Genomic DNA, 11,426 nt, shown 5'->3' with positions numbered 1-11,426 from the left:
GACGGTGATGAGCTTGTCCACGCGCTTGGCGAACAGATTGAAGTGGCCGAGAAAACGCAGCTCGTCAAAGTCGAAGAGGCGGCCGCCGCTGCTGGCGCTGTGGCTGAGGAAGTACTCCTGCGCCTTGCGGTACTCCTGAATGTACACCTCGTTCAGCTTCGCGCTTGCCTGTAGGCGGGCAATCAGGTCCTGCAGCGAGGCGGCGTCGTGCGTCATATCCCAGATGCGGGAGCGCGTGCCGGACGGGTTGATGGCGCGCTTGCACGCCAGCACGATCTCATTCGTGATCTTGAAAAAGAGCGCGGTCATGTGCTCGCGGGTGGGGTAGTAGCGGGCAATGGTGTACATCATGCGAATGTTCGCGATGAGCGTCGGCATGATGGTCATGATGCGCTGCAGGTTGGACGAGTATAGTACATCGAAGTAGGTATCCAATGACTGCAGGTACTTGACGTTCTCCTGTGCCTCCGCCAGCGCCTCCGTCAGGTTGGTGTCCATCTCCGTCCACTGCGCCACGAGTGGGCTGCGCACCTCACGGAGGTACTGCACGGCCTGCGTCGCTGAGAAGCGTTGCAGCTGCTCCTCGAGCAAGCGCAACTTGGCGAGCCTGGTCTTCCACAACTCTTTCTCTGTCTTCGGACCAGCGCGCTCGTCCTGCAGCTCCGCTTCGTAGTTCGGCAGCTGCGCCACAGCTTCGTTCACCGTCTGAATCCAGCTCTCCACGGTCTGCGCGAGCCTGGTCACCACCGCCGTGTCGCTCATGCCGCCGCGCTTGCTGACGCCGCCGCTACGCAGGTGCTTCCACGTTGTCTGGTCCACCGGGGTCAGCGTCGCCGTGTCGTCTTGCAGCTGCTGCAGCTCATTCACGCGGTCCGCATAATGCATCAGGGTCACGATGAACTGGTTCTTCTCGTCCACCGTGTTCTTGCCCCAGTTGCGCATCCGGTTCAACAGCGGCGTGTACACCTCCGTCAGCAGGTGCTCGTAGCTGGTGAGCACGTTCGCCCGCATGATGCCCATGGACACCTCCTGCACCACCTGCGTCAAGTCTTTCGTGTTTATCGGCTTACCGGTGTCGGCGCGTATGACGTAGACGAAGCGCTTCGTGATGTGCTCGATGGTGCTCTTCGTGGGGTCCAGGACCTGCAGCACGTCTTCCCCGCTGCCGGCGTCAGTGGCGGCGGCAGGGGTATCCGTAGCCGCACCAGCGCCACCACCGTTCGCCGTCTTCGTGTCCGAAGATGCTGCAACGTCCGCCGCGGCCAAGGCGCTCGTCGACTGATATGTGAACAGTAGTGTGTTGGCGCCGGTGCCCTGGAGGAGATCATGGATGATCATGAAGTTCGCCGAGCCGTCCGTGAAGTTGCGGTCCAGCTGCCGCGCCAGCTCATCCGCCTTGGCAGCGTCGCCGCCGGAGAGGAAGTCCTTGACGCGCGAGAAGACGTAGTGGTGGCGAAGGTCAGAGCGGACGTGGCGGTTCATCTCGGACGCGCTACCGGGCCGGCCAGCCACCGCCGCCACCTGTGGATCCTCCATCGCGTCTCTGTGTGTGTGTGTGTGCGTATGCGTGTGTGGGCCACGAAAAGGGAGGAAGCAGGGAGTACAACAGACGTACACCAGGCTTGCACTCTTGGCGTTGGGGACGGGAGGTGGGCAGAGGCGAGCAAGTCGTGTGCGTTCTCGCCTGGTGACGACGATGGGGGTTAGCAGACGGCAAGCGCTGCACAGACCACTAGACAAGCGTGAGGGAAAGAAGGCACGTTAGCCTCAGCGTCGCATGCATGCGTCCTTCTCTGTGCGGGCGATGCGGAAGAGAATCAGCGCACGAGCGAGGGCAGTAGCGATGACCAATAGCCCCCTCTCCTCCGAGCCACAACAACAACAACGCAGTGGATGCGGCGCACACGAGGGGGTGTCTTGCACGGACGTCACAACACGGCAGAAGTGGAGCGAACACACCGACACACACACACACACAGTGAGGGAGATCTCTGACCGAGCGGCGAAAGGGAGGGCCACTAAGGAGGCGCAGTCAACGGTGGAGGGAGGGAGGGGGGGGGGAGTGAACGGCTGAGGACAAGCAGGTCACGCAGGACGGGTGCGGAGAGAGAGAGACAGAGAGGGAGGGTGCGTGTATATGTGTGGTGATGTGCGTTGAATACGACACCACTTTTGGTTAGCGGCTTTTTTTTCTGTTTTATACACGCGGGTGTATGCGTGTGTGCGTGAGGTGATGTGCAGCCGTGGGAGTCGTGACGGTTCGTCGACGTTGTGCAGGTGAAGGGGGCAGGCGACGACAGAGGGAGTGCAGGAGAGGCATCATTCGAAAGGAAACATCATGGCAAAGTGTGCCTATCCGTCTCTGTGCTTGTGCCGGTGCCCACAAGCGAGCCGAGAAGAGAGAGAGAGGGAAAAGAGCGAAGGGCAGGCGGCGCCCCCTCCCCTCCCCCGTCCTTGAAGAGCGGAGGCGTTTCATGGCCGGTGCCGACGCACTCGCATTCATCACCTTTTGTTTTGCCGCACTTGATGAAAAATACGCCCGAATCTGCTCAGCGCTGCAACGCAGACGCGGCACGCGAGCCTCACCCGTCTGCATGAATGCCGAGCTCCTCCAGAACGTAGCGGTAATCGCACAGCGTGCGACGCATCGCTGGCGGTACCCGCGAGACGCGTGCGCGTGCGGCGGAGAGCGCAGGAGAAACGGGCGGTGGTGTGCCGCATTGCGGCGACGGTGTGGCAGCCGGTCTCTCCAGTGGCACACGCGAGAGGCGCACACACCCGCCCACGACCCACGCTGGCGCTTCTTGACCTTCTGTCCGTCGAAACAGCTCCTCCAAGCTGGCTCGCCACACATGCTCGACGAGGAACCCAGTGTCAGCCTCGTCGAATGCGCGGAAGTACTCCAGAAGCGCCTCCGTGTCGCCACCACAGGCCGTCATCAGCTCGTGCGCAAGCAGCCGCTTCGCGTCCTTGTCAGCCGTCTGACCATTCGCTGTGGTATGGGATGATGAGGAGACAGGAACCCGTCCACTCGATGCGTTGCGTACGACCGTACGCGGCTTCGCTGCCGAGCGGCTGGAGGCCGGTGAAGCGCCCTTCGTGGTCGACGTGTATGGTACCGATGACCTTGTCGCAGGCGCATCTTGCCGTTGAGGATAGCTGCGCATCCGAGTGGCGGGGGCGCGAGGCGGCGAGGTTGCCGCGGTACTGTCACCATGCCGGACGGCGCTGCTCTTCGCGCCAGACGCGGGGGTGAGAGGGGCAACGTTCGCCTCTGTCAAAATATCCTCCACAACCGCCGCGTAGTCGTTGGCACGGGCCGACCGCTTCCCTCTTGCTCGAATCCATTCGTACACACGGAGTCGCTCTGCATCAGTCAAGGCTGGACAGGCGTCTCGCAGTACGCGCAGCCACGCACTCGGTGCAATCCACCCCGTGTGCCGACTGTCCAGCTGTGCACAGCGGCGCAACAGCGCCAACGCGGCAGTTTGAAGCGTATCCAGAACACGCGGCGCCAGCATCGAGGATGTCGGACCTTTCTTGTTGGTGGACTCCGGCGACGATGGCGACCTGGAAGTCGTCGAGAGCGGTGCCGATGTCGTCGTTGGCGAAGACTCGGACATCTCTCCATAACCACGATGTGCGAGACCATCGCCCAGCTCTTCGCGCACGAGGCGAGGCGAAAAGTCGCTGGTGGGACTGCGGAGAGCGATGTGGGCGCGGTGCGGCCGCTGCTGCTGCGGATGATGGCGCTCGTCGGGTGAGGTCAAGCTACGTGAGTTACCCGGTGACGTGGACGACGGCGAGCGAGTGGCGTTGGTGTAGCTGCCGCGCGCACTGGGGCGTCGGTCATCGTGCCAGAGGGGGATCTTGGTGCGGTTTAGCCGCGCTGTCGTGGCTGACGGCACGTGCAGTCCACTGCTCCGCTGCTCGGAAGCGGCAGTTGGCTGGGCATATCTGACAGAGGCATGGTGGCCGTCATCGCTATCCTCCTCTCGCTCACTGCGCCGCGGCTCCCGCTGCGCGTGCTCAACGGTAAACTGCTGATCGGCCGAGAGCTGCCGGGCAGTGGGCGGCGCCGTGGACGACAATATCGACGCGGCCGCGCTGCGCACCTTCGTCGCATTTAATGGGCGGTGCATGTCGGCAAAACGGTGCCGCACGAGAGGGCGCCGCCGGCGATGACGGCGTTGTGCGGAGGAGTGTGGTCGCGTGCTCGACGAGGACACGGTGGACTGCGGCGTTGCAGAGGTGGCCGCTTCTGGGGTCATCGGCGACACCGTCACGTCTGCAATGCTGTCCCCGTCATCAACCCTCACAGCTCTCCGAGATTCAAGCCGGCTGTTGGCCTGCGGAGGCTGACGGCTCAGTGGCACCTCGACGCCATCGATGGATGTCGCGCCCTCCCACACACCGGGACTGCGAATACGCTGAATGAGTGCCGGGCGCAGACGAGAGACCAGCACACAGAAGTCGACGAGACTCAGCGCCCGATCCGCACCGCCGGTGATGGTGGCCCGACTCGCTGTCGTTGCGGAGGCGTCCGTGCTATCCATGCCAGAGGCGTTGGTTGAAGGCCAGGGATGCGCTGAGTCACAACGTATGCGCCCAGCTGTAGCGACCGATGCCCCGAAGCCGTTCCTCAGGCTCGTGCTGAAGCTGCGGTGCTGTAGCGCACTGCCATGATGCTCGATGGCCGCCGTCCCGGCGGCCAGCTCCAGCGAGTCGGCCACGGCCTCCAGTTCAAGCGGATGCACACCCACCCCGCGCGTCGCCAACGCCTCCTCCAGCTCGCTCAGCAGCACGGTGCCATCACGCGATGACCTCGGCGCCAGATGACGCTGAAAGATGTCTCGTAGCGATAGAAGGGACGTCGCGGCGTCGTCGCTATGGTAACTGCTGTGACCACTACGGTCTACGTGACGCACGTACGAGTCACTTGCGCGGCTCGCGGTGAAGGACGTGGTCGTGTTCTCCACCTGCAGTGCAGCGGTGCGACTAGCACGATTGGTAGCAGAAAGATGTGGCGCCGCTGCGTAGGAGGACGACGACGCGGAGTGCAGTGCGCCAGACAGCACACGAGCCGCACTTGAACCGCGCTTCCCTTCACGACGGGTCTCTCCTGCCCCGGTACCGCCTTCTGCATTGAAACGCGGCTGAGGTCTGCCGTGGATACTCGCCTCGGCTGCCGCGCGCACCATACGCTCTGTGGAGCTCTCGCGACGACGGTGTCCGATACCCACCGGTGTTGGGTTGCATGCACGCGGAGCATAAGGGTAGCGGCCGGCACCTGCGGCGTACTGTGGCGGCGACGTGACACCGTACACGCGCGCACGCTCACCACCTTGCGTGTCCATCACCGACGAGCCTGTAAGAGAAGTGGCGCGCACATCATCGCGACTTTGCGATCGGGACGCTGACCAGCTGACTTGTGTGCTGCCCTGCGACGGCGCGCGATCGAGCCGCTGCTGCCGATGCGGCCCCGCCGCCGCTGCTGTAGCAGTTCGAAGCGCAGACTCGACAAACCTTGAGGAGCTGAGAGAGGACGGGGCGTGAAGCGGTCTGCGCAGGGGGGTAGCACTGCTGTTGCTGCGGAGGTGAGGCAGCGAGCGGTTGTTGCATGTGCTGTACGTTGCGTAGGTTGCCGTGGACAACTCCCGCGAGGTGAGCGTGGAGGCGCTGCGGCCGCCGGCGCCGGCGTGGGTGACCGATCTGTAGAAGGGCGAGGATGATAATGCAGCGGGAGGGATGCCATACTGACTCGCGTCCATGACGCCACGAGGAGCAGCAGCGGTGCCAGCGCCGCCAGGGGTTGGCGAGTGGGAAGCATGCCACGACGACGGCCCGACGACGGTCAGCGCCGGAGGAGTCGGCAATGGGGAGCTGTTGGACGTATCAAGGGTCGGTATGGAGGAGGTGCGGTCGAGGGAGGACATCCTGAGTAGCGGTTCTGAGATGTGTCTTGCACTGCCGTTCTCGACACCGCCACGCGCATCTGCAGTCGCTTCCACAGAGTCGTACAGCTGCTCCAGCAGTGCCCCGTAGTACACGACCCGCTGAGCACGTGACGGCCCGGCGAACTTCTCAATCAGCGCATCCGCCTGTTCCTGCGTCCCGCCGCTGCGTAGGATGAGGTAGGCGAACTCGCTGTACGACAGCAATCCCGTGTTTGCTGGGTCCGCGGTGCGGAAAAGCGCCTCCAGCTCCTGAACCGCAGCACGGTCTGCCCCAGCAGGAAGGAACGACATGAGCCGACCCCCCCTCCCCCTTCCCCCTCACCTCCTGCCTTGTCTAACAAACGCCTTTTCCAAATTCTCTATGCGTATAGGTGCGCACGCGCGCGCGGGGAGGGGGTCTCTAGTGGTTGCGCGTGTATGGGATGGAGGAGCGAGGAAAGAACGCAGCGCTCGGCGACGGGTGTGCACTCAAGACAGCCATCGGGTACTGCTGTAGCGGCGAAGCAACCAGACAGAACGACAATGCGCTCCTGCTGTTGCTGAGGAGGGAGCGGGGCGCACTTCTCGAGGTCAGCACACACACGCCCACACACATACACACACACAGACAGACCTCAGCTGACGGTGCGCCTCCTCGTGTCCTTCGGTGGTGTATGACGGGATAGGAGTGAGGCAAGGGGCATGATGGGTGATGGTGGTCGGAGAGAGGGAGAGAGGAGGATGCTGATGAGCATAGTGCGTGCACGCTCCCCAGGCAGATCAACGCACGCCGAGAGAGGGGTTATGCAGTCCTTAGGCCACCGATTACTCAGACAAAAAACGAAACGGAAACGCGACAACAAGGGAGCGGCGCCGACATCGACTGCTGCACGCACATGGCAATAGACACACGCACACACACGTATCCGAGCACAACACTGCACACTGCTTCAACATGCCTGAATCTTTCCGAACACAGACTCGCGCAGACACACGCTGTTGTTTCTCTTCATTCTTTTACACACGTTGGTGATGAGGCGTCGCCTCAGAGCCCCCCCCCTCTCCCCCCTCGAGTGGAGCGGCAGGGGCACACACACACACACACACACGTTGGGCGGAGGCGTGGAGAGGGGGTGCCGCAAGCACATCCGTCATCATCGCCGTATTTTGTCCACAGACCGTCAAAAAAAAAAACAGCCACACACGCATGCACCGACGGTATACACGCATGTGTGCTGACAGTGCAGCAGGACCTGCACGAAGGCGCGAGAGAGGAGGTGCGTGGCCGCGTCTATGCGCGTGGGGGGGGGTGAGGGAAGGGAGAGGCCAGTCGATGAGGCGCTGTGCGGCCCTATTCACGGTACAGACTTTCGGAGACAGGGAGAGCGAGAGGGATGGGGCGGCAGGAGAACAGGGAAAAACGGCGGGCGGCGGCTGTTGCACCTCTCAAAAGTTGCGGATATAATCGGAGCTTTCACACGCCTTGTACTCCGCCACCAAGCTCTCCACGACGTCCCTCGCGTCGTTGAACTCGTCCAGGCTGTCTTTGGTCGGCCCATACTTTCGGTACTGGTCGAGGAAGACGCCGCGGCCGAAGAGCATGTCAAACTGCTTCAGCGTGCGGTGGAAGAGAGTGTGGATGCTCGTGTGGTTTGCCATTACGAGGCCGCTCACCCGGTGCCGCGTGTCTACGTATGGCGACTTCTTTGACAGAATGACCTGGATGGAGGCCGGACCCCACGGAATGAACGTCGGTGACCGCTCGCGAATCCGCTCGAGGGAGCGGTGCACCTGTGCGGGGTCGACATCACCCTGGATGAGGTTTAGGAGAGAGATGTAGCAGCCGCTCTTCATGGATGTCGACACCATCATATTCTTCGGCATCAGCAGTCGACGCATCACGTCGTGCACGGACGTCTTGCGCACCGAGGACTGAATGTTCGAGGTGTCGAGGGTGGTCGGGGTGTACCCGGTGCACACGAAGTGGCACCGCGGCGTCGGGATGAGCGAGGCTAGCATGCTCATCAAGTCGTTGTTCATGTAGCCTGGGTAGCGCAGCGTCGCAGTCGAGGCGGCCATGACGGTGCTGACGAGCCCGTTCATCTGCTCCACCGTGGGGGAGGCGATGTGGAGGTTGTCGGTGACGATACGGTTCAGTGCGGTGTTGTCGAGGACGACGACGCAGTCGGCGTGCAGCGTCAATCGCTTCACGGCTAGTAGGCTGTTGTACGGCTGGACAATGACGTCGCTCTCGCCGCCGCGCGACTGGTTCGGGAAGACGCTGTACGTCTGGATGAGCTTCTTTGGGAACTTATCGTTCAAGTTCTCGAGCAGGTAGCTGCCCATGCCGCTTCCCGTACCACCTGCAATGGAGTGAGTAAGAACGAATCCCTCGAGGCTGTCGCTGTTCTCGGCCTCTCGCTCGATCATGTCGAAGAGTGTCTCCTGCACCTGGTCGCCAAGCTCGTAGCCGTGAGACCAGTTGTTACCGGCGCCACCGCCTTCCTTGTGAATGAAGATGTTCTCGCTGTTGAAGAGCTTCTGCATCGAGCCGCGCTGCACCGCGTTGATTACGCGCGGCTCAAGGTCCACGAGCAACGCACGCGGCACATAGTGGTCGTCGTCAGCTTGATAGAAAAAAACATCTTTGCGATCCTCACCGCCGACGGCGTACGGCTCCACGACGCCGTCAAGTCGGATGCCGTGCTCGAGGCAGAGCTGCCGCCAGAACTCGCTGCCTACCTGGTTGCCGCACTGGCCGGCTTGAATGGTGATGATCTCGCGAGGCATATGGCGACCAGACGCGTCGGCGTGTGTGTATGTGTATACGAGGAGGAGAACTCCGTCTGTTCGCGCGCAACTGGGAGCACCACCTGGGTTCTCTCAGGGGGTGCCCACTGCCCTTGTGACGATCCTTCCTCTGCCGTTGGCTGCCTGTGCTGTGTCTATGTCGCAGCTACCCTGACGTGTCTGCCGCTCTCTTTTATGCGCGCAGGGACACGCGCGAGCGGAAGAGTAACCTTGACGTCCGCTTGTGTTTCCCCTTCCTCCCCCTTTTGGAGTGCGCCACTGTGTGCTGCGTATCTTGATCTCCTGCGCTGCAGCCGGGGCTCTCTCGCACCCCTCGCTTGTATTTGGCTCTGTGCGCGCAATCTTCCCTTACCGCTCAGGCCCTGCGCGTGTCTGTGTGCTTGGCAGCGAAACCACTCTTGAGCAGAGGTGCGGGGGGCTGTGTGTGTGTATGGGGTGGGGTGAGGTGGGGGTGAGTGGGGTGGGGGTCGCGCGTTGATGCCGCTCAATGCTCTGTATAGTTCTCTGTGCGTGTGTGTGTGTGGGGTGTGGAGTGTGGGGAAGAGGCCGAGGAGAAGAGAGGACATAGCACAGCTGAACGTGTGTGCGTGGTGGCCCATTGCTCTGACGACACCTCTGGCAGGCGTACCTGAAGGCGGCGGAGGCATCGCGGCGCATTCGTTTTCGATCCTGGTTGGCGGCTTCTGCCCAATGACGTATTTCTTCATCAGCGCACGCATGTTCAGCGTCACTGTACACACGGGTGCGGCGCGTGGAACCCTCGCGTGCGTACGCGTAAAGGCGAGTTTGCCCAGCAGCTACGCGACTGCCACCGTGCAGGCCGCGCCCATGAAGACGAGTGCGCAGAAGGACGGCAATGACCCACGTCACACACAAAGTAAACCAACACGTACTTGCGAGACATCCTGATGACTCACTGCGAGCGTGTGAGTGCGACGTGTCCTCAGATTTACCGCTCGAGTAACTCGGCGTAGACAAACGGCTTCCCGTGCAGCAGCTTCGCCTCCTCCAGCTCCGCTGTGTACTTCTTCTCCAACGCGTACAGCTTCACAAGGTCGCCGTCCTGGCGGAAGTTGTCCATCAGCCGACGCGCCTCGTGCCGGTCGTGGCGCACCATCCCCTGCGCCTCCGTCACCTCCGAGATTTGCTCGAGGAGGGCGGCAATGCTAATGATAAGGCTCTCACCGCGGTGACGCTCCTCCTGGCTTAGCCGCCGGTATGTGGGGCCTGTTGTGTCGAGGTAGCGCTGGTGCCGCTCCAGCTGCGCTCGCTGGCGAAGTCGTGCCGCAACGGTGGCAGAGAAGCCGGGAACCAGCGGGACAGCCGCCGCCCTACTCTCTCTGCTGCCCACAGAGCTGCTGGCAGACTCGGCAGCCGCGCTTTCGCACAGACGGTAGCACTCGCACAGTGATGCGTGAGAGAGAAGCCATCGGAGAGAGTCGTCCGCCAGGTACGTCGCACGGGCTTCGCACTCGGGATGGCGACCGTGCTGTGTGTCAAGGGCCGACAGTGCTCGCGTCATGCTCGCGCCCTTCGCGTTCGTCAAGGGAGTCGAGTCGGGCGCACGTATGAAACGATCGAGCTCTCGCTGCGCGCGCGTCGGCCATGCGGCGGCGCCCTCTCTGCGTAGCACATCCGAAGTTGCCTGAGAGGACGTCGTCTGTTGCCGCTCCCCATCACGAGCGCAGGCGAGGAGACGGTGAAGCTGCAGGCAGTGGGTGTGTCGCGCCCACACCTCCTCTCGGTCGGTGAAGCCTTGGGCCGACTGAAAAAGCTTGAGCAGCTTCTGATAGGCGTCTTGATAGCGCTTCGAGGCATCGGCAGAACTCTCCGCGACCGACGTATCCCATATGGAGGCGACGCAACGGAGCTCACTGAGGCGATCCGCAATCTGCTGCTGAGCATGCCGCTGCCGCCGGCCTTCCGCATCATCGCTTGGCCCGCGTGCGTGCGTCTCATCGAGACTCTCAAAGAACACGTAACGGGCGCCCTCCGCTGCTAACGTGCACCCCATCCAGGCAGCTAACCGAAGCACGTAGACGAGCGGGGCAACGCCGTTGACCCACACTGCGCTCGTGGCAGAGAACGAGGTGTAGCGCGGCTCAGCCGGGTGCTGCAAGCGGTTAGAGAGCAGCCTCTCGATGATGTCGAAGACTCGACGCACCTCTGCGAGAGGGGCGGAGAAAGCAGACGCGTGCAGGCACGTTATCAAGAGCGGCACCGATTGCGCACTCGCCTCTGCTGTGGCGGAAACCTGGACAGCAGCGGAGCTCATCTTGTGTGCCGGTAACGGAGAGAAAGGAGATGCGAGGCAGGAAGGGCCAAAGCTCCTTCACAAGATGAGCTTCGCCGCTGGCACGCCCTCTCTTCTTGTTGGTGAGATGCAGCCAGACGACCTCGTTCCAAAACACGCACGCACACGAGAGACGTGCACCTCGGTGGAGGGCGAGGAGATGCTAAGCAGCGGCGGCGGCAATGCCATCCGCGTGAATGAGGATGGCAGACACGTAAGAGGGGAGAACGAACGGGTGACGGTGGCGGTGGAGCAGAGCTGTGGTACATCGAAGCAGCGGGCACACACAAAGTTGGGGGCGCCTCCGGAGACAAGGTGTAGACGGTGCGGCCCTTCCTCTCCTTCCGTCCTCCCCTCACCGACGGCCGCGATCTGTCACCGTGGCA

At 62.5% G+C, this 11,426-nt stretch overlaps 4 protein-coding genes across 4 annotated transcripts in view; all 4 read right to left on the bottom strand.

Annotated features, from left to right (window-relative positions):
• Positions 1-1,536, bottom strand: part of LMXM_25_0980 (putative dynein heavy chain) — a gene marked incomplete at both ends in the record, with an annotated part of 14,109 nt that extends 12,573 nt beyond the window's left edge. The window contains one exon of the mRNA XM_003876103.1: positions 1-1,536. This exon is cut by the window's left edge and continues 12,573 nt beyond it. Coding sequence (XP_003876152.1) covers positions 1-1,536 — 1,536 coding nt within the window.
• A 1,046-nt stretch (positions 1,537-2,582) lies between these two features.
• Positions 2,583-6,248, bottom strand: LMXM_25_0970 (conserved hypothetical protein; the record flags this gene model as incomplete). The annotated part of the gene is made up of 1 exon (XM_003876102.1): positions 2,583-6,248. One exon carries the CDS (start codon positions 6,246-6,248, stop codon positions 2,583-2,585), a length of 3,666 nt encoding a protein of 1,221 aa, XP_003876151.1.
• Positions 6,249-7,382: 1,134 nt separating this feature from the next.
• LMXM_25_0960 (gamma-tubulin) lies at positions 7,383-8,726 on the bottom strand (the record flags this gene model as incomplete). Its single annotated transcript, XM_003876101.1, has 1 exon — positions 7,383-8,726. The coding sequence occupies one exon, from the start codon at positions 8,724-8,726 to the stop codon at positions 7,383-7,385; it is 1,344 nt and encodes a 447-aa protein (XP_003876150.1).
• A 970-nt stretch (positions 8,727-9,696) lies between these two features.
• On the bottom strand, positions 9,697-11,022 carry LMXM_25_0950 (conserved hypothetical protein; the record flags this gene model as incomplete). Its single annotated transcript, XM_003876100.1, has 1 exon — positions 9,697-11,022. One exon carries the CDS (start codon positions 11,020-11,022, stop codon positions 9,697-9,699), a length of 1,326 nt encoding a protein of 441 aa, XP_003876149.1.
• Between the last annotated feature and the right edge of the window lie 404 nt (positions 11,023-11,426).

The sequence above is a fragment of the Leishmania mexicana genome, chromosome 25 (assembly GCF_000234665.1).
Source record: "Leishmania mexicana MHOM/GT/2001/U1103 complete genome, chromosome 25".
Taxonomy (NCBI): domain Eukaryota; phylum Euglenozoa; class Kinetoplastea; order Trypanosomatida; family Trypanosomatidae; genus Leishmania; species Leishmania mexicana.
The sequence above is the reverse complement of the archived record's forward strand: the minus strand, read 5'-3'. Positions and strand labels throughout refer to the sequence as shown.